Here is a 21738-nt window from a genome sequence, read left to right as displayed (position 1 = left end):
TATGGTGGTGAAAATGCAACAAAAAGCTGCTTTGTTTTAAGAAATGTTTTTGTTCTTTCTACATAATATAGTAGAGCTCTTCTAATGTCAAGTGTGTATAGAGCTCGTTCTGCTACAGAATAAGGTTGAGGAAAGAACACAGGTAACTCAACTGATTGATTGATTAATATGAAAGGCAGAAACTACTTTAGGAAGAAATTTAGGATTGGTTCAAAGAACCACTCTGTTTCTGTGAAGTTGAAAGAAGGGTTCTTGTATAGTTAATGCCTGGAGTTCACCACCTCTCTTTAGTGAAGTTATTGCAATGAGAAAAGCAACCTTCCATGAGAGGAAATGTAATTGACACCTGTGCATTGGTTCAAATGGTAGACCCATTAGCCTTTTAAGGACTATGTTTAAGTTCCATACTGATGCAGATGGGACTCTTGGTGGTATAACTTTGATTAATCCTTCCATAAAGGCTTTAATCACTGGTACTCTGAATAGAGGTAAGTTTTGTCTGTTTTGTAAGTATGCAGCTACTGCTGCTAGATTTAAGCGAATGGATGTGTAGGCTAGTCCAGAGGCTCTGCTGCAACAACACCCCTGGTGCCAGCCAGGAAGCTCCGGACCAGCCCACTCTACACCCGAAGAGCCCGGCCCCTGCCCAAGTGATCCAAGACCACGAGGACGTCCCCCCGGCGACTGGGACCCGCAGTCCAGTGCCCAATGACCCTCCTCGACGAATCAGACGACGCCTGCAGACTCAGAACCAGGGGCCCCTCCAGCCGCGACCAGCTGATGGTAAGCTTTCCCGACACCTAAAGACACCCCTGCGCCCTACAGCCCCCTGTGCCTTCCTTTGGGGTACCTACCTGTGCTCCAAGAACCCAACTTACCTCTCGAAGCGGTGGTCGCTCCTGAAGAGTCTCCGTCCCCGAGCCTGCCGCCTTTGTTTGTTTGGTACCTTTCCCATTGAATAACATTGAGGACCCAACGGCTCAAAAGCACCCTGCACCCAGCCGCCCGAGCGCCGCTGGCCGTGCCACCTTTGCCCTATCCTACTTCCCCATTTGCCCTGAGCAAGTGACCAGGAGCCCCGCTCCCACAGCTGCGTGGCCTGCTAGCCAGCAGCCACCAATCGGAGGCCCCCTGATCCTCAATGGATAGCATTGGGCCTAACTACCTCTGCACCCGGCCGCCCCTGTGCCGCTGAGGATGAACCAACTGTACCTACCTGACCCTGAGTCTATGCCCACAACCTTAACTTCACCAGTCGAGTACTCACCTGGAAACCGATAACTCACTTACCTGCCATTGGATAACATTGACTGACTTGACTCGAAAAATCTTTGCGAAGTGTTAAGTGTGAAGTTTTGGAAACTTAAAATATTCATATAAAATCAACTGAATTCCAAAGTACTCACCTGTGATCAGGAGAGAAGCCAGTACTGTACCTTGTAGCCCAGTACTGAAAAGCAAAAGCAATCCTTACCGGGTTTACTAGGAACCTGTATTTTCTCCATATGAATCCATTGTCTGCTTTTCAATGAAATTTCTTCTAAGTGTCTACTTTTGAAAACTTGAAATATTCTTTAAAAATCATACGAAATACTGAAACCTATTTACTTACCTGTTTTAAGTTGAGACCTTTGTTCATCTTCCAAGTTTTGCCATTGAATAACATTGAGCGCCCTAAGGCTCAAAAGCACCCTGCACCCAGCCACCTGAGTGCCCCTGGCAGTGCAACCTTTGTCCTAATCTACTTCCCCATTTACCCTGAGCAAGTTACCAGGAGCCCAGCTCCCACATCCGAATGGCCTGCTTGCCAGCAGCCACCAACCGAAGGCCCCCTACCTCTTATAAAATAACATTGGGTCTAACTACCTCTTCACCTGGCTGCCGCTGAGGGTGTACCAACTGTACCTACTCGACCATGGGAGACCCCTGAGTCTATGCCCTAAACCTTAACTCTGCTAGTCGAGTACTTACCCAAAAGCTGATAACTCACTTTTCTTCCATAAGGTAACATTGACTGGTTTCACTTGGAAATTCTTCTGTGTGTGGAGTTTTGAAACTTTAAAATATTCATCTAAAATCAGCTGAACAACGAATTCCGATTTACTCACCTGTTATCAGGAGAGAACCCAGTGCTGTGTCTTTTAGCCAAGTGCTGACCCTGAAAAGTAATTTTAAACGTACTTACCAGTAACCTGAATTTCCTTCCATAGGAATCTATTGTCTGGTTTTCACCAGAAAAGTTTCTTAGTGTCGATTTTCAAAAACTACAAATATTCCTTAAAAATCGCCTGTATGACCTAAACGCATTCTTTCAATTGTTTACAGGAGATAAACCAGTGCTGGATCCAGGATCCAACACTAAGAAATAGAAAACAAGTTACTTACCTGTAACTTTGGTTCTCCAGTATTGGTAACTTTCATAGATTCCCATAACTTGTATCATTTCCCGTCGTCGGAATGGGAGTCTCTGTAACAAAAATAACATAGCAGTAGATACAAAAGAGAAAGAACAAGGCCTAGGCCTCATTCCCTTTTGTAGCATTTCCATCTCTCTTTGTAAAAGAGACCAAAATAATGAAACAACCAATCAGATTAGCCTCACCCCATAGAACCCTCCTGAGAGAACTTCAGAGCCTCAGATTTTTGTAGCCGTTGTGTAACAGTATAATAATACCTGCTAAAGGCTGAGCTTTCCCAGGGGAGGAGGGTGGGCGCATGGGGATCTATGAAAGTTACCAATACAGGAGAACCAAAGTTACAGGTAAGTAACTTGTTTTCTTACTCCAGTCTTGGAACTTTCATAGATTCCGACAGCTTGTATCAGAGTAGCAAGCACGTTTTGACTTCTCATCGACGTTTCACCTTCTTCTTACTCTTTTTTTTTTTTAGGTTTAAAGTATTTTATTAAGGCACAAAAACACGGGGAGGGGAGCAGGAGGTCAAGCATACATACAATATAAGAAGCGGAACGTTGCAGCGAGTCAGAAGAAAAACAGGGAGGCAGGAAGCCCCAGAGGGTAACTAAGCAAATACAAAGGGCAATAAGGTATTGTGAACAACCCCCCTGTTGACCCCCACTCCCTAAGCAAGGCCAAACCGGAATAGCACCCCGCAACACAGTAAAGGAGAAGCATACCGTACCACCAACCCCCCATCCCCAGAAAGAAAGAAGAAAGAAGAGTAAGGAAGAAAAGAAAGAAAACAATACCCCAACATCCCCGTCCGAAAGGCAGCAATAGAAGCACATAACCCCTCTTCCCGCCCCCAACCCCCGGCCCTCAATCCGCACATTCACTCCGCCGCAGCTGCCGGCGGTGTCAGCCTAAGGAGGCGCAAATACCGTGGACACGTGAGCTCGTGGAATTCCGTGGACAGCAATGCCAAAAAGGGGTGCCAGAGCTCCTCGAACTGGTCGACATTCCCAGCCACCGTTAGTGACATCTTCTCCATGCCCAGTACCTGCCAGAGCCTATGCAGCCAACCAGTGATAGAGGGGGCAGTAGGAGTGCGCCAGAGTATCAGTATGTTCTGAACGGCTGAACCTAGCGCAATCGCAATCTGCCTGCCCCTGCGGGATTTCAGCGGGTACATCAAATCATTGGGGAGGCCTAGCAAGACATACGCGGGGAAGCGCGGAAGCTCGATCTCGAAATGTCTATCCACCTCATCTAAGACTTCCTTCCAGTAGGCCGACAGTACCGGGCACTCCCAGAGAATGTGCGTGAGGGTGCCCACCTGTCCGCAGCCGCGCCAGCAACCTTTATCGCCTATTTTGCGCATCTCATAGAGCCGCTCCGGGGTATAGTACCAATAGGTGGACACTTTAGTGAAGGTTTCCGTCAGACCAGTATGGTACGCAGAGTGCCTCGCCCGATACGCAATCCTGTCCCACTCCTTGTGGCTCAGGGTCCTGCCCAGGTCCCTGTGCCAGCGCTCCCTCCCTGGGTTATGGTAATGAAACGGCGGGGGTTGGAGAAATTTATACAAATCAGTGATGAGCTTGGCGTCCGAAGTCCGGGTTACCAACCACCGCTCGTAGGGCGTAATTGAACGGGCAGCGACGTCACGCACTGGGGGTTGAAGAGCCCAGTGGCGGACCTGCATGTAACGCAGCCTGTCCCCCTCCGTCAGGCCAAACTCCTGACGGAGCTGCTGGAAGGGGAGCACGCCCTCCGGCCCGTAGATCTGGAAAAGCGCCCTGCAGCCCGCGCTCACCCAGTGGGAAAAAGCTCCCGGCTCCAAACCCGGGGTAAAGTCCGGATTGCCAGCGATGGGAGTGAACGGCGATGGAAAGGTCGTGAGCTCACGCAGCTCACACACCGCGTCCCACACTCTCAGCGGGACTCGGGTGATAAAAGAGGCGTAGAGATTAGGCGGGCGGTGAGCGCGCCGCAGGAACGGGACCTCCTGGAGGGTACGGCCTGCGACTGCCTGGTCCTGAAAGAGCCAGTGTTTATCCGATTCCCACCGGCTCCACTCCACCAGATACCGAAGCTGTGCCGCCTGAAAGTATCTCCGGAGGTCCGGGACTCCGAGACCCCCCGCCTCCGGGGCCAGCATGGAGAGGACCCGCTTCATCCGAGGCTTACGGCCCTGCCACACAAAGCGGGATATGTCCGCCTGCACCTGCCGTATCCAACCCACAGGGGGCTGGAGGGGCAGAGCGCGGAAGAGATATAGGATCTGAGGCAGGATCGTCATCTTCACCGCCGCGATACGGCCCAACCACGAGAGTAGGCCCTTGTTCCATCGGCCGAGTTCCTCCTTGATCTTTTTGCCCAGAGAAGAGTAGTTAGCTGTAACCATGGCAGGCAGGGAGGGGGCAAGCAAAATACCTAGGTAAGGCACCGTGGAGGAGGACCACTGCAGAGGAAAGAGACTTTGAAGGTCTCGCCTGGTGGAAGCAGAAAGCGACACGTCCAGTGCAGCCGACTTAGTCATGTTCATTTTAAAACCCGCCACACGGCCGAAGGCGTCCAGTTCCCGGACGCAGGCAGGGAGCGACCGCTTGGGGTCGTCCAGGGTCAACAAGACATCGTCCGCGTATAGGCTGACAGTGTGCGTATATTGCCCCATCTTCACCCCAATAGCGTCCGGATTATCACGAATCCTCTGTGCAAACGGCTCCATATAGAGGGCAAAGAGGAGCGGCGAGAGGGGGCAACCCTGTCTCGTGCCGCGCTCAATGGCAAAGCAATTGGAGCTGTGTCCATTGACACGCACTGACGCGGACGGTCTCCTGTAGCAGTTAAAGACCATAGTGCGGAACTTCTCGCCGATCCCCAGTTTCCCAAGGACCAGCTCGAGGTATGGCCAATGAACCCTATCAAAGGCCTTCTCCGCGTCGATTGATAGCAGCATCCGCTCCCCCGGAACACGTGAGGCCTTTTCCAGCACGTGCGTCACCCTCTTTGTGTTGTCGACCGTCTGCCTACCGGGTACAAAACCGGCCTGGTCTGCCTCCACCAAACCTGGCAACTGTAAACCCAACCTGGCGGCCAAGATCCCGGTGTAAAGCTTGAGGTCCACATTTAGGAGCGAGATGGGCCGGTACGAGCCGCACAGGGTGCGGTCCTTCCCCGGCTTGGGGATAACCGATACCGTCGCTGAGAGAAGGTCCGGCGGGATAGCTCCCGGCTCGGAGAAGGAGTTGAACAAGCGAGCCAGTAAAGGCGCGACAGTGGGGCAGAAGGTTTTGTAGAATAAGGCCGTATAACCATCCGGACCCGGGGCTTTGCCGTGCTTTAGTCGTGCAATCGCGGAGATGACCTCCTCCACGTGAATGTCCCTCTCTAGGTGGTCCGCTTGGGAGGGGTCCAGGGCCGGGAGGGTCACGGACTCCAAATAGGCCTCAGCCTCTCCCGGTGGGGAAGGCTCCGCCGCGTACAATGCTTCGTAAAAAGAACGAAAGGTTTCTGCCACCTCCGCGTCACCGGAAACCGGGATCCCGTTCATTCCCACCAGCTCCTTCACCACATTGCGCTGCTGCGCAGCCCTGAGCCTATGGGCCAGGAGTTTACCGCACCTGTCTCCGCCGGTGTAAAAGGCATGTTTCAGGCGCAGCGCAGCATACTCCGCCCGATCGAGATCCAACGCGGAGAGGAGTTTCCGAGCCGCCTTCAGCTGCTTCCAGACACGAGGAGCCCCCGTCCGGCGGTGGACCTGCTCGAGCTCCCGAACCTGCGCTGTCAGTTCCTCCCTCTTGCGTTGGCGTTCCCTGTTTTCCGCCGAGGAAATGGAGATAAACTCCCCTCTAACTACCGCTTTCAAAGCCGCCCACTGCGTCGCCAGGGACGTGGCAGAGTTGTTATTGTGGGTCAGGTAGTCCTTGATGACCTCCTCCACTCGCTGTACGACCGATTTCTTATGGAGAAGCGTGTCCCGGAGCCGCCACATCCCCCTAGAGGGGGGGCCGCCGGCCAAGCAAAGATTCCGGAAACCGGTGCGTGGTCGGACAAGGACAAAACCCCGATGTCCGCTGCCGTGGCGGCCGAGCGAAGCGGACCACTCACCAGGAGGTAGTCCAACCGTGAATACGTGCGGTGCGCGTGGGAGAAATAGGAGTAGTCCCTATCGGTGGGGTGCAGGACGCGCCAGAGGTCATGCAAATCCATTTCCGCAAGCTGGTCCTGCACCGCCCTAGAAAGCTCCCCTGTCTGCGGAAAGCGTTGGGCAGACCTATCCAGGGTGGAGTCGAAGACCATATTCAGGTCTCCCCCCAAGATGATATGGCGATCGGGCGAGGCAGTAACGTCCACCAACACTGATTCCAGGAAGCGATCCTGGTGGTCATTCGGGCTGTACGCTGAACCAACCGTAAAGGTGACACCTCCCAGACGCATGCGATACACCAGAAGCCTCCCTTTCTGCTCAGCATGTTTATGCAACACCTCCCCCCTGAAGGAGCTGGCTAAAAGAATGGCCACCCCAGCGGTCTTAGTCGCAGCAGAGGAAAAGAGTTGCGTAGGGAACTTGGCAGAGCGCAACCTATGGCAATCTTTGGAAAGCAAATGGGTCTCCTGCAGGAGGCAAATATCCGCCTGCGACCCCTCCAACAGGGAAAGGATCGCCCTACGCTTAACGGGGTTATTCAGACCCTTAACATTAAGGGTCACTACCTTCAGGGGCGGCATCGCCTCCAGGGAAGCAACGCGCTATGCAGTGGGCAAGGGATCAGCGGAGGGGGCGCGCGGGGCAGGGGCGCAGGGAAGGCCAGAGGCAACATTGCACATGTTCGGACCACTTCGGACGGGACCCCCCCCACACCAAACCAACAGTAAAACCCCCCCCCAAACCAACCCATGGCAACCAGCCAAAATAAGAAAAGACAGAAAACAACACCCCATAGTCTCAGTCTAGCCCAAATGGGCGAGTCTGTAGAAAAAAGTCAAGTGGACGTCCAGCCACACGCCCCCCTCCCTCCCCCCCAGCCCCAGCTCAGTACCGTTAAAGCTAAGAATCTCTCCCCCCGGAGAAAAATTAGGCCGTTAAGGCCACACCAGTAGCTTCAGGCAAGTTCCTGGCCGCAGTCCTCAGGGCCTCCGCCATTTCTGCCCTGATGGTGGGCGAGTCCGGACGACTCGCAGGCGCTGACGATGGGCGCCTCCTCGACCTCCGTCGGCCCCGCCGCTCGGGGCGCCGCCATGCAGGTGTCGCCCCCTCCTCCTCTGTAGCAGTAAGGCCCAAAACTCCACAGACATCTTGCAGAGAGCGCAGCTGATGCAGAACCCCATTCCATCGAAAGATGAGACGGAAGGGGTGGCCCCAGGAATAGGGTGTCTCATGCTCTCGCAGAAAGTCCGTCGCGATGCGGAAAGACCTGCGCTTCTGCAGTGTGATGGCGGACAGATCCTGGTAGAGCGCCACAGGTCTTTCACGAAAGGCCAGCGGCTGCTTCCTGCGGGCCTCCGTCATGATGCGCTCTTTCAGGGGGAAATCCGGCAGGAAAGCTAGGATATCAGGCGGGGAAGCCGACGACTGGCGCTGGCGGCCCACCCTATGTGCTCTGTCAATGCGGATCGGGAAGTCCGCTCCTTCCTCCAAGATGTCGCGGAACAAGTCCTGCAGATAGGCCACCAGGTCCCCACCCTCAACCGCGGACGGAACACCTCGCACCCGAATGTTATTCCATCTGGACCTGTTCTCGAGGTCTTCCGAATGGGCCTGGAGCTCAACACATTGCTCCCGGAGGCGGAGGACGTCCTGTTGGAGATGAGTTATCTCTTCATCGCGACGTTGGGCCGTCGTCTCCACAGCATCGACCCTCTCGCCCAGGCCCTCGACCTCCCTGCGCACCTCCCGGACCTCTCCAGCCACCTCGGTCTTAAGAGTCTGAAATTCCTCCTTGAGGGAGCTGAATAAGTCCTCCATGAAGGACCTCGTGACTGGTGGCTCGCCCACGGCTGCGTCCGTTGATGTCCGGGAGGCCCCCGGGGACGGCTGCGTCCTGTCGCGTAGTTGCTGGGACCTGCCGAGCATTTCCGGCAAAGTGCGATCTCCTCGTGCCGCGCCACGTCTCCCAGCCATCCTGGCCCCCGGTGAAGTCTAGGGTCAGTCGCTGTAGACGAGCGCCACCGCTCGCGGGCACCAAACGTGAGGCCTGCGGCGGGGACAAGGGTAGTGCGTCACAAGCGACAAAATGGCGGCCCGGTCCTGGGCAAGACGACCCCTGGGCCAGCAGGGCAGGCAGCAACGTCCAAAGTGGAGGCCACCAGCCTCGTATTCCCAGAGAGGGCAGTAGATGAGTCGGTGCCAAGACAAATCGAGGCTCTCGTAGAAGAAGGGTGCGGGCGAGAGCCACTGGGCGCAACTACACAAAGACAAGATGGCGGGAGGGTGGGACCCAAGGAGGCAGCCCGGGCCAGCAAGTCCGTGGGCGACCCTCAAACAGCAACGGGTCCGGAAGGGGCGAAACGGCGGCTCCCTTCGCCGCTAGTTAATTCGCCCGGCATGGGCACAGCTCGAACTCCGCCATCTGGCGACTCCGGGCGCGGAGTTCGCAAGGCGTCCCCCCTCAAAGACCAAGGCAGGGGGAGGGTCGCCGGCGCAGGGGTGAGGTCCGTCGCCCATCAATGGTGTTCGCCACCAGGGCACCGATCAGGTAGCTCCGGCACTCCGCGAAGTCCGTCGAATCCGCACCCTCGGGAGCTCCGGCTTCCAGCTGTTCAGCACTCGGCCTAGCCGAGGCGAGCGGACAGCGCCGTCGTATGCTCCGCCTCCAAGCACTTCTCGTCAGGACGACCCAGGCTCCGCTCCCCGGAGCGATCTTCGGATAAACTTTTCGGGGACTTCCCCCAGGGCCACGAAAGTCAAAGTGGCATCAAAGTGTGCCCCGGGAATTCCGGCACAGTTCTCTCGCCCGCAGTGCAGCCGCGGGGGGAGAGAAGCGCGGTGATCAGGGCTCGGGCTGAGCCGGGCCGGAGGAGCTACGGGAGGAAGCGTCCGCTCACCCCGCCATCTTGGCCACGCCCCCTTTTTTTTTTTTAAAGAATGCATTAAGCCAAAACATTAACAAACCATGCAATAATATACAGAATAAATATCAATGCATATATAATCCAAAATCAAAATATGCCAATAACAAGAAAGAAAGGAGGAGGGAAGAAAGGAAAACTCACCATTCAATGGAAGAGGTTCCTCAGTACCACCTGGCCTACAGCTGTGTCTTCTTGCGTCAAGACCTCCAGGCAGTAATGTCTTGTGAAGGTGTGTACACTGCTCCAAGTTGGGCACCAGCAAAGAGGGCCGTAGAAGAAGCCATGGACCTTGTAGAATGTGCTCGGACTCTACCCTCCAGGAGTTTGCCCACTGCTGAATGACAAAAATATATAGCACTGGTGATCCACTGAGCAATACCCTGTTTGGACATGGGCAAGCCCTATCGGGGAGCGCTGAACGAAAAACATATGAGAAGATTTCCGGAATTCCTTATTACGGTCCAGATAGAATTTCAAACATCTCTGCACATCCAGAGAGTGGAGTGCCCTTTTCGCCGGCGTAGAAGGCTGAGGGAAGAAAGCCTTATGTATCAACGGCTCATTTCAATGAAAGACTGAGGGCACTTTAGGTATGAATCTTGGATTAGTCTTTAGAATCACAGTATTTCTCTTGAATTGAAGGAAGGGTTCCTGGATCGTCGGAGCTTAAAGCTCACCAATTCTTCTTGCAGAAGTGAGAGCTATACGGAGTGCCACCTTCCAAAAGAGAAATTTCAAATCTGCTCGATGAATTGGTTCAAATGGATGCTTCATCAGCTGTGTGAGAACCAAATTCAAATGCCACATAGGAGGAGGAGGCCTCACGGGAGGAAAATCTCTAAAGAGGCCTTTTAGAAACTGTTTGACAATCCTGGTCGACCATAGAGAAGGTCCAGACGCAGTGCATCTATAGCAAGAAACTGCTGCCAAATGAACCTTTATGGATGAATGAGAGTCCTTTTTTGGCCAAAGATAGGCAATATGGAAGAACTTGATGAGGCTGAGACAAGAAACCCTTCTGCTGACACCAAATACAGAATTGTTTCTATTTTAAACGGTATGTCTTATTAGTAGAAGGAGCTCTAGCCTGAGAGAGAACTTCCCCTAACTTCCTCTGAGAGATCTATCCCAAGAAACTCTCGCTGCTCAGGAGGCATGCTGACAGATGTAAGGAGCGAGGATCCGGATGCCAGACCTGGCCCTGGGACATTGTGAGAAGGTCTTGGACCATCCGTAGAAGCCGTGGAGGTTCCATGGAGAGGAGGAGAAGTTCCGTGAACCAGAATTGTATCGGCCACTTTGGAGCTATTAGGACCGTCTTGCCAGGCTCCGTTTTGATCATCCTGAGTATTCTTGGTATCAATGGAATGGAGGGAAAAGCGTATACAAATGCGCCTGACCAGGCTATCGAAAGCACATTCCCCAGTGATCCATGATGGTGTCACCTGCTGGCATAGTACCAGCATTTTGTGTTCTCTGGGGTGGCAAGGAGATCTATTGAGGGTTTTCCCCACCAGTGGAAAATTTCCTCCAAGACCGTCTGGTTCAGTTCCCATTTGTGGCTGACTAAAGACAGTCTGCTGAGCTTGTCAGCCTTCTCGTTCAGTACTCCAGGAACATGTTCTGCCTTCAGGGATATTCCGTGTAGGATAGCCCACTCATAAATCTTCTGGGCTTCCTGTGACAACGGAAGAGATCTGGTACCCCCTTCTTTGTTTATATAGTGCATGGCCGTGGTATTGTCCATGCGGACGAGAACCGCCGACCCCTGCAGCCGTGGAAGAAAAGCCTGTAGTGCCAGACAAATCGCCCTGAGTTCCAGGAGATTCATATGGAGAAGGCGGTGCTGTGGCAACCAATGACCGCTTACATGCGAGTCCTACAGTACTGCACCCCAGCCTTCCAGTGAGGCATCTGTAGTCACTACCTGAGGAGCTGGACTAATTACGAAGGATAGACCTTAGGATATATGCTCTTCTTTCGTCCACCACAAAGCAGCCCATCTCATAGTCGGAGTGATCACCACTCTGTCTTTGAAGGATCCGTCTACTTGTCGCCATTGTAGGTCGATCTGCTCCTGAAGTGACCGCATCCGCAAACTGCAGTGAGGTATCAAAGGAATGCAAGAGGAAACTGTTCCTAGCAGGGATTTGTAGCGGCAAACTGAAAGTTACTTTCTTCTTCGCAACAGCGGAGCCATGGACTTCAGTCTCTCTTGCCTTGCGAAGGATGGAAAAGCCTTGTTGAAAGGTGTGTCCAAGATGGCCCCTAGGAATCTTGCTTCTTGGGACGGGCAGAGAGATGACTTCTCCCTGTTAAGTCAGGCCCAGATTGCTGAATAGACGCGAACATGCATCGACTGTATCCTCTGCTGCACATCTGGAAAGGGCCTTCAGCAATCTGGAAAGGGCCTTCAGCAACCAATCGTCCAGGTAGGGGAAGAGGTGGAAATGCTGCTTTCTGAGGAAGGTGGCCACCGGCGCCAGCACCTTGGTAAAGATTCATGGAGCAGACCGAAGTGCAAATGGAAGAACGCTGAATTGAAAGTGGCTCTTGACTACTGTAAACCATAGAAACCTCCTGTGGGCTGGATGAATGGGTATGTGAAAATACGCATCCTCGAGATCGAGAGTGGCCATAAGATCCCCAGGATTGAGGAAACTTATAATGTCCTGAGAGTCACCATCCGAAAAGATTGTTTTAGGAGATGGGTGTTTAGCTCCCTGAGATCTAATATGGGGCACCATTTCTCCAGCATCTCCTTGACCAGAAAAAAATCTGGAGTAGAACCCCTTTCCCTTCTGAGAAAAGGGGACCGGCTCTATCGCTCCTTTGAGGAGCATCTGATGAACTTCAAGCAGCAAGAGACGCAGATGTTTCGAAGGCATGGCAGCAAGGGGCTTGGAAGGTGGAAGACTAACAAACTCCAGTGTATGGCCATATTGAATGATGTTGAGTACCCAACAGTCCGATCTTATCCGTTGCCAGTTGTGGAGGTATTGATATATCCTGCCTCCCACAGATGTTGTCGGGGAGGGGGGACAGCAGGATGAGCCAGAACACCGCTATTGCCGTTTAGCTGTGTCATGTCCTTGGCGATTCTGTTTCCCCCTTAGAGTTAGACCTAGAGAAAGAAGAGGTCTGGGCTTGTCTTTGATGGTAAGATGGACGAGAAGACTGAGGCGTTGAACTATAAGTGAAAAACCGTTGTTATTGGTATGAACCTCTATAGTTTGTAGTACTTCTTCCTCTGGCTCCATGGAAAGGAATCTTCCGATATTGTAAGGTTCCCAATGATCTCCCTGTCTCTGTACCCTTTTTGATGTCTTGGAGGGCATCATCAATATGTTTACCAAATAATGCTTCTCCATCAAACGGAAGGTCTAGGATTTTGTTCTGGACCTCCGGCCGGAACCATGTCGCTCTGAGCCAGCCTTGGTGACGAAGAACAGCTGCGCCTGCCAGAGAGCGGAAAGCTGTAGTGGCAATGTCCATTGCACAATCGATAATTTCACCTGATGTAACCTCTCCCTCTTGCAAGATCTTCTTTGCCTCTCCCTTGGCTTCTTGTGGCAGCTGGTCAAGATATGGTGAGAGATCGCACCACATCTGGCGATCATATCTACCAAGAATTGCCAACGCATTCGCCGCTCTAACCAAACGACTTGCCATGTAGGAAAACCTTTTCCCAGCATTATCTAGGCTTCTGCCTTCTTTGTTCGGAGGAGTAGTAAGGGGCGCAGAAGGGTTGCGTGATTTCCTCTGAGCCGCCTGTGATATTACTGAATCAGGCTTCAGTTGACCTATTAAAGATGCTGGACTGTCGTCAGGGGCCTTGTATTTCTTATCCAAGCGTGGCAGGACTGGAATGACAGTAGCCGGATTCTTTATTACTCTTATTCCTTCCTCCCAGAGGTGATTGACAATAAGAATGGAACGGATCGTCTTCCTATAAGGTTCTTTAAAATCATAAAGAAAACACTCAGATTGAACTGAGGGCATGGGAAGCTGAAATCTGTGTGAGGCCCTCTCCATTAATTTGTGAAACCATCCAATGTCCACCAGTGGAGAATCAACTGCTTCCGGAGTAGGGGAATCTGGGTCCGGAATTACATAATCGTCCCATTACACACACACTGGTCTGGCCTGCTGACATCACCCTGATCCTCATCCGAGGAATCATCTTGCACCTCTGGAACCACCGTAGGTGTAACAGAGCTGGTAATTAGTGGCTGGGATACCATCGGTGAAGGTTGCCATGGCGAGGCCACAGAAGAAGCTGGTGGCGCAGACACCTCCTGTGTCAAAGGAAGCGAAGGAGGAGGAGGCTGGGAGAATCTCCTCCTATAGTCCAGTAACATGCCTTGGAGATCCGCTAAGAGAGAAGTAGGGACGGAAACCATCTCCTGGCCGGCGTCCTGACGATAAAAAGATTGATAATATGAATGTCCCTGAAGGTATTCACCTTCAGAATCAGTGTCCTGGCACTTGACAAGATGCTGTGAGGGACTATTGATATGGCCAAAAGAATCATCCTCTCCTTCTCACTCCTCTTCCTCTTCCAATAGCTGAGCGGGAGGCACGGGGGCCACCCTCCTAGGAGAAGTCATGTCCGGCGTAATTTTCTTGAGGGAAATTGTAATTCTTTCTGTCGCCGAAGACGTCGTCAACGGAACCGTCAGCGGCATAGAAGAAAAGTAAATCATCATCAACGAGGTCATCGATGGAAGATCCATCGACGACGAGTGAATCGTCGACGAAGAGATGGGGGTCCTTGACACTCCTGCTGTCATCGTCGTCGTAGCTATTGTCGTCGACACCCTCGTCGTCATCTTCGTCGACAACATAGTCGTCGACGGATGGAGACTCGATGGTACCATCTACGGTGAAACTTTAACTTGTACCTTTGTCGCCTTTGTCGACTGAGTCTTTCGCTGCGTCGTCGACGATTGATCATCCTGGTCAGACTTCTCAGATGTTTGAGAAGGCTTCTTAAAAGGTCAAGCAGACTCCACCACTGTTGCTGTTGAAGACAGTCCTTCCCTCTCCTTTGCACCGTGCTGAGGAGATTTGTTAGGACTCAGGCTCTCAGACTCACGGGAGTGTCTTTTTTGAGGCCTTAGCATGACGCTCTGTAGATGGTGATGAGGTAGTCCTACCTCTCTTGACTGACCTTCTAGACGATGTGGCAGATGACGAATCTTCGCTGTCACTTGACAGTGTTTCCTTCCTCGACTTTAGCTTTTGGAGCCAGGTGAGGAGGCGACCCTCACGGTCGCGGAGAGTCTTTGTTGAAAAGGTGCGGCAGATTTTGCAGTCCTCTGCCTTGTGGTCAGGATACAGGCAGTAGATGCAGTCTTTATGCCTGTCCTCCACATACAACCTTTTCTTGCCACAGGTGGAACATGCCTTAAAAAGAGCTTTTTTCTCTTTGTCAGACATTCTCAGAAGTAATATCCAACAATCCTGAAGAAAAAACTGCTGAAAGACCAGTAAAATAGAGTCGAAGTGAGCAGAGCTCAAAGGAGACTCCCTTGAACAAAGTGCGGTAGAAAATCTGAGGCTCTGAGGTTCTCTCAGGAGGGTTCTATGGGGTGAGGCTAATCTGATTGGTTGTTACATTATTTTGGTCTCTTTTACAAAAAGAGGTGCATATGCTAGAATAGGGAATGAGGCGTAGGCCTTTTTCTTTCTCTTTTGTATCTACTGCTATGTTATTTTTGTTACAGAGACTCCCATTCCGACGACGGGGAATGATACAAGCTATGGGAATCTATGAAAGTTCCAATACTGAAGTAAGTAACGTTAAGACTACTTACCTGATAGTTGAATTTCCTCCCATAGGATAACATTGGTTATTCTATGTGAAAAAGTTTCTAAGTGTCAACTTTTAAATTACAATATTATTCCTTAAAATCACAACTGTAACCAAAACGCTTTTACTCAATTGTTTGCAGGAGAGGTCCCAGGACTGAATCTAGGATCCAGTCCTGTGGTTAGAAAAGTAAACTACAAAGTAACTAATTGCATTTAACTAGAAATTCCCATTGAGCTCAATGTAACATTGTGTTTGAAATTGTGTTGCCCATGCCAACAACTGTAACTACTTTAATCAAAAAGTCTATTGCCTATTTGAAAAGTATTTAACTAAAGTAACTCATTCTGAGAAAGTATATTTTGATACCATGTTGGTTCTAAAATAAAACTATAGATTGATACAAAACAATTGGCCTAGAGTTCAGTTCGTGAGTGTGTGAGACCATTTGCTGAGTGAGTGTGTAAAACAAATGCTTTACACTGTCCTTTGATACTGCCTTACTGCTCGACCAAGCTACCACTTTAGAGAGTAAGGTATATCTAACTTTAGCCTCTGCCAAACCTCTGGGGACTGTGAACTCTGTACACACTGTACCTTACTTTGGTCCAATATATACCGAGCCACTTTCTTACGCTGCAAGGTCACAAGGAGTAGCTCTAGGACTTGCACCTTTGCATCCTCGCCCCTTCCAGGATGCTACCGGATTTCGCTGTAGGTCTTGCCACCCATCTTTGCTACAAGCCCTGTCCTCTGAATGGTACCTCATCAAAGTAAAGTGCAATATATGTGTTGAAAACAACTGCAAAGACTCAAGGTATTGTGCCTACTGCAGTCCACATTGCTGAAACTGATCATGGCATAGTCTGCAAGACCACAAAAGGCAGTGTCTCTGTTGGCCAGAGAGTGAGACATCATTCTCAATGATAGCTCTGACTTTGAACCATTTGAAACTCTTTCTGAATCTCTTCAGGAGTCTTGTCGTATCACAACCAATCCATCAAGGAGTTTAGAGCATTCTATGTCTGAGGTAAGCAAGGCAATGCATGGTTGCTCAGAGACAGGTCAGAAGTCTGATGCCCAGCCAATGTGGTTTCCGTCATTCATCATACGCCTGATTGATTCACTCATTGAAAACAACTGCCTGAGCGATCTGTAAAACATCAATTCTCTTCTATTATCTTACTTGCATAGGGGATAGGACAGACTGTCCATACAGTTTCAACCCATGTCAAGGTTCTTGAAGAAACAGCCAAATCAATAATGATTGCACTGGGACTTATCTGTGATAAACAAGAGGTTCACAGAACCAATGTTTTGCAAATCAGAATGGCTCTGTTTTTTGTCCTGGCTGACAAGGATACTGTGCGTCTGCCCTAGAAGGTGTTGAATAGTGTCCATCCATATCCAATCCTTCTCTCAATATTCATGAACAAGTAGATCATATGAAAGACGTCATTAAAGAGATGAATAAATTACATGAAGGATTTTGCCTGAAAGGAAACAGTATTTGGTCTTGGTTGGGAGTTATATTTAGGGGGTGTAGAATAAGGATTTTTTAAACAGTAATTGCTTTTTTTCATCTCCTATTGCTTCTTTAAAGTCTCATACAGATTTGCTTGTAAACTGTTTACCAGCTCACCAGAAATAAAAACCCATTCCTTTCCACTGACTATTCCTGAAGACCGTGAACAAAAGTACTTATGGCTGTGTAACTGAACTATGTCAAGAAACTGGTGATTTTGAAATCATAAAGAACAGTTTGATGGCAATAAATCTGCTTACGTTTTTCAGCTGGTGGTGGTACTAAATGGAAGAGATTGTTAATTGATGTAATTTGTGTTGATATATTGCATATCTACTGAATGTTATGTTGTTTAGCCTGCAACCATTATGTATGTACTTGTTAAACGAAGCAGTTAAGCCTTCTCACTTTTGACGTACCCTGCCTCACATTCATGCCCGACACAGCAAAGCGAGAATTTTCAATGAACCTAGCTAATCACCTGGATGCTCCTTTGCTGTATCTTTTTCAATATATTTTTTCACTCTTCTGATGAGAAAGGCATGCACTGATTAACACCACTACCTAGGTTTTGGTTTCTGTCACATCCTTCAATTTCCTATGTGAAGAAAATCTCCAAATGCTGAGGAAAGTTGGTGATAGGGTTAGTATTTGAATACTGAATGTCTTAGAGACGTGAATCCATGTTTTAGTCTTTAACTAGGCTTCTATTGATTTTTCTTCCACATATGTAGGCTTCAGTCTACAAGGCCTGTGAACTTGTCCTCCTGGTTAGGGGTCACCCCTTCTCCACAGATGGAGTGGCAAAGCTCCCTCTTCTATCATAGGATGTTAAAGCAACTGTGAGGCAGTGTGCTCCCAACCCCAATTCTGTTTAAAAGGCTCCCTTGAGCCAGCAAGCTGACGAGCTTTGGAGATGCACCTGTGTGCCTGTGAGTGGTACTGTGACCTAAGAGGAACTTAGCAGCATTTCCAGCAACCACAGATGATTTTGCTTTGCTCTCTAAAACTGCAGCTCTCTACTGATGAAGGGTTCCACCCAGAAACACGTGTCTAGAGATATACAGCAATGTCTACACCAACTTTGGTGAAAAACTCCAGCTAATTTTGAAGTAAGTTTGAACTGTGTACTGCATTTACCAGGATGCAAAGGGGCGAACTGTGCTGGGATTGTGAGGCAGTGTGCTCCCAACCTCCATTATCTTCTATCATAGGATGTTAAAGCAACAGGGCTTCCCCCAGAATACTAGTCTTGGTGGGAAACGGGTAAATGGAAACACACTCAATCCAGTTCCCTTTCACACGTTTCACTTAGCAGATGTTGTTGAGGTTCTCTAATAGCTCTATATAAAACTATTGTCACCGTTTTGAAGGGGAAAAGCAATATTCAATAATCATACTCCTAGCAAACCAAATGAAGAGAGGATGCTGGCTCTTGCATTATTTAATGTCAGTGTAGGAGAATAAAATATAAGTAAATCATGCATACTCTTTTTAAATACGTGTGTTTAGATTTTCTTTCTAGCAGTTATGCATCCTTCATTTTATCACTGTAATGTGCAGTTTATTTGCCATTTTAGCTCCTGATAAACTTCTGCAACCAATTTTCTACTTTACCACATCTTTCCAATTGGTATTGTTAAGAAATTAGTAGACACACTGTCGTATGTACCCGTGCGTGAGAAAGTGTATTTGATTTAATTATAATTAATGAAGCACTGTTAGTTAGTAAGGGTCCGAGCAGCATGTTCAGTTTCTGTAAATTATTCTAGCTGGGAGCTTTGCTCTAGGTCTCATACAGAAACACTTCCACCCTGGTGTATGTCTACCTAATGGATGGGAGCTTTCGATTTTCCTGCTCGGATGTCCCTGTTTAGTTATCCTAGCTGTGTGGCAAGAGTCGCACCAGGCACTCTTGTGGCTGGTGAGATCAAGGAGGTCAATGCACGAAATTCTAACCATACACAATAGGAGTAGCGCAAGCCACTGAGCATGTAAACCAAACCTGTGTGAGATGGCTATTAAGTGAGCAAGAACAGTCCCATGCACTGGACACAAACTTGTGTCTATTCTGATCACAGGGTTATAATGAGAAGCACACAGAGTGATTGTTACGGTGTCAAAGTATTATTAAATAGTTACAATTGTGAGCCACAACGTTTTAGAGAACTTTCGAAAATGTGGGGAATTACAGGTAACAAATGGACAAAAGAAATGTGCATCACTAGTGAGAGCGGGCCAACAACCCCAGGTGTTAATCTCTCCTGACTCCGGCGAGCGATCGTAGCTGGACAAAGAGGAAAGACCGAGCTTGCCAGGGGGATGTTGAGGATACAAGTGATGGACCATGCATTGGAAGTAGCAGTACATTATCTGGAAGGAAAGAAAAAGGCAGCCACACTGGTTGTTTTTGGTCCTTTATCTCACCTGCAGAGCTCAGTCTGGCAGGAGGTGTAATTCCTGGGTGTTGCTCATTGGTATTGCCATATTAACAATAAAATGTCCTTACTTTTACGGAAGTACCAATGTTAAAAACTGTGTGGTTTATTCCACCCAATGAGTGCCTTCGTGGACATAATGCATTTCGATGCACTGCGTTCGGGTTGAACTAGAATGGGTTAATAAGTTACTCTTTAGCAAAGACAGTGAGACATCACCAACTGCAGGATTTCCAACACATCTAATCTGATCATCTAACATTCTGTGGGCTAGTTTCATGAGCGAGGAAGAACATTAGGTGGCAGCACTAAAATACGCACAGAGAATGCCAAATGTTGTTGTGCTTGGAACTGCAGCTGAGAGGCAGGAAAAGAGTAATGTGAACTGTCGTAGGGAGTAGAGTGAGCAGCCCAAGAAGGGCCTGTGAATCCTGGCTTAGTGAGGCTGGCTGAAACAATCACTATGAGGCCTGGCAGAATTGAAGACCCTCACATAAGAATTGCTTAATTACTTGCTTTCACCTAGGGTATAAATAATAGGGTCTTGCCTCCTCAGCCACTACCGAGCCCAATAGCTTGGATACATGCCCAGCCTCAGCTGTAGATGTAGTGAATAAAAAACACATCTAAGTTGAACCAATGTATTACTGGCGTTACCTAACTTTGTGACACTAAAGTATGAGTATTTCTCTCATAAGACTCATTAAAGTGGGACCTAGAGTAGTGTCCGTTAGTGGCCTCACATTTAGGGCCCCCATATTATCCCAAAAATATGGGGTGTGTGGTTGCTCCACAAAATTCTAAAGGTCCTAAGTGACCATAACCTGTTGGGAACCTGAACCTTAGGTCACAGAAGCAAATGTATATTCTTACAACTTTTAGAGAGGCAATGGAGGAAGGTACCTTAAATATGTTACGTCAACCTGCATGAAGTCAACTTGGATGTGAACCTCTATTTCATGCAGCATTCACTATTGGCAAGAAAATAGGCTTTATCAAAGAATACCAATAGGCTTTTCCCCATTAGGAGTACAGGTAAACATCTTTTGTGTCTGAACTGTATGTTAGGCTGCATTAACTACTAGTGGCAAAGCTCAGTCTGAAAGGATAGCAACCACCAGCTACTGTGGGTGTGATTATCGTTTAGATGACCGCCGTACCCCCCAGTACAGCCATGTGTTCAACTGGAAGAACTTCAAAACATGCAGTGAACTCAATTATCAACAGCACTTACGGAAACCATACAGCAGGACAGAAAGAGTCAAATGAAGCCAGAGAGGAATGCTTCTACATGTGAAGCAAAGACCCGCTCCTTCTACACTCAATACACTATAAATCTCAAAACCATTCCTATTAATTGTTAGTCTGCTCGCCTGAAAACGAATTGAACTTGTTAATAAGTGTTGGTGCAGTATATCTGCTCACTTAGAGCAAGATCGTTTTCAGCAGCCAACAAGTTAACTATAGGTAATCAAGCATTGACTTGCCTTGTGCACGGCACAGCACATAAAACTGAACAACGGCGGGTCCGTTTAAGCTTGGGCTAGTGACTTCATCAGCACAGTAAATGAAGGCCTCTGTAGCATTGAATCAACCAGCAATTCTACTATGACAGTGCTAAAAAGGAAACAGAACAGTCAATTCTGGAGGGTGTAAACGGGAGATGACTTTACCTGTAAGTGACAAATGGAGACGCATCTTGGAGGCATCTGAAGCCACAACAGTGGCAGACATAGCCTGTCCCATTTTGAACTGTTTTTCTGGACGCTTTAAAATCTACATAAACACATAATTAGAATTAATAGAGTATATATTTTATAATTATCTTGTTTTACTTTTTGATGCAAGCAACAGGTACATGTAACTGAAACTGCTTAAACATTTAAGTGAAATATACACAACAGCTTCATGCTGCTAAGGGTACCGTTAATCTTGCTTGTACTGTGCTTTTCATTAAAGGCAAAATCACTAATTACACTTAACAGTTTATATGCTCAAAACACACTACATTGGTACATATGTTAAAAGTGGAGTGCTTGGAAAATAGTATTTGATGTATAAGGTGTGCATCAAACTCGGTAGTTTTGTAAAAATAGAGCATTTCAGACAAGTAGCAGAGCTCAGAAAGATATTAGTGAAACAACTCTATTATTAAGACATACCGGTGAGCAAAGGAAGGAGTAGACAGCTTATTGGATCGAGAAAAATGCTAGTTTAAAAATAGGAAACAAATTTTATTCCCCTCCTCCACCAGAATGAATCAAGCCTCTAATCACAATTCTATATGTAACCTTTAGCTAGTTGTGTAGATTATTGTGGCATAGTCGAACAAGTTACTTACGCTCTGTCTAGTGGATACACTATTCAACCACAGATTCCTCACTGTAGAATACTCCGCAGGCGCCAGCCAGACTAGATCTGGAAAGTTTTCACTAGCCATGCTCCTGTGCACCACTAGGTGGTACCATGTGGCTCCATATGGGC

The 21738-nt window shown here is 48.9% G+C and overlaps 1 protein-coding gene across 4 annotated transcripts in view; it reads right to left on the bottom strand.

Annotated features, from left to right (window-relative positions):
* PDCD11 (programmed cell death 11) overlaps positions 1 to 21738 on the bottom strand; it is a 640465-nt gene that overhangs the window by 179152 nt on the left and 439575 nt on the right. For all 4 annotated transcript variants that reach the window (XM_086922722.1, XM_086922723.1, XM_086922724.1 and 1 more), the window contains exon 24: positions 20928 to 21030. In XM_086922722.1, the coding sequence (XP_086778848.1) occupies positions 20928 to 21030 (103 nt within the window). The remainder of the gene's footprint in view (positions 1 to 20927; positions 21031 to 21738) is intronic.

Source organism: Lissotriton vulgaris, chromosome 5 (assembly GCF_964263255.1).
Source record: "Lissotriton vulgaris chromosome 5, aLisVul1.2, whole genome shotgun sequence".
In the NCBI taxonomy this organism is placed as follows: domain Eukaryota; kingdom Metazoa; phylum Chordata; class Amphibia; order Caudata; family Salamandridae; genus Lissotriton; species Lissotriton vulgaris.
This window is presented reverse-complemented; position numbering and strand designations above follow the sequence as displayed.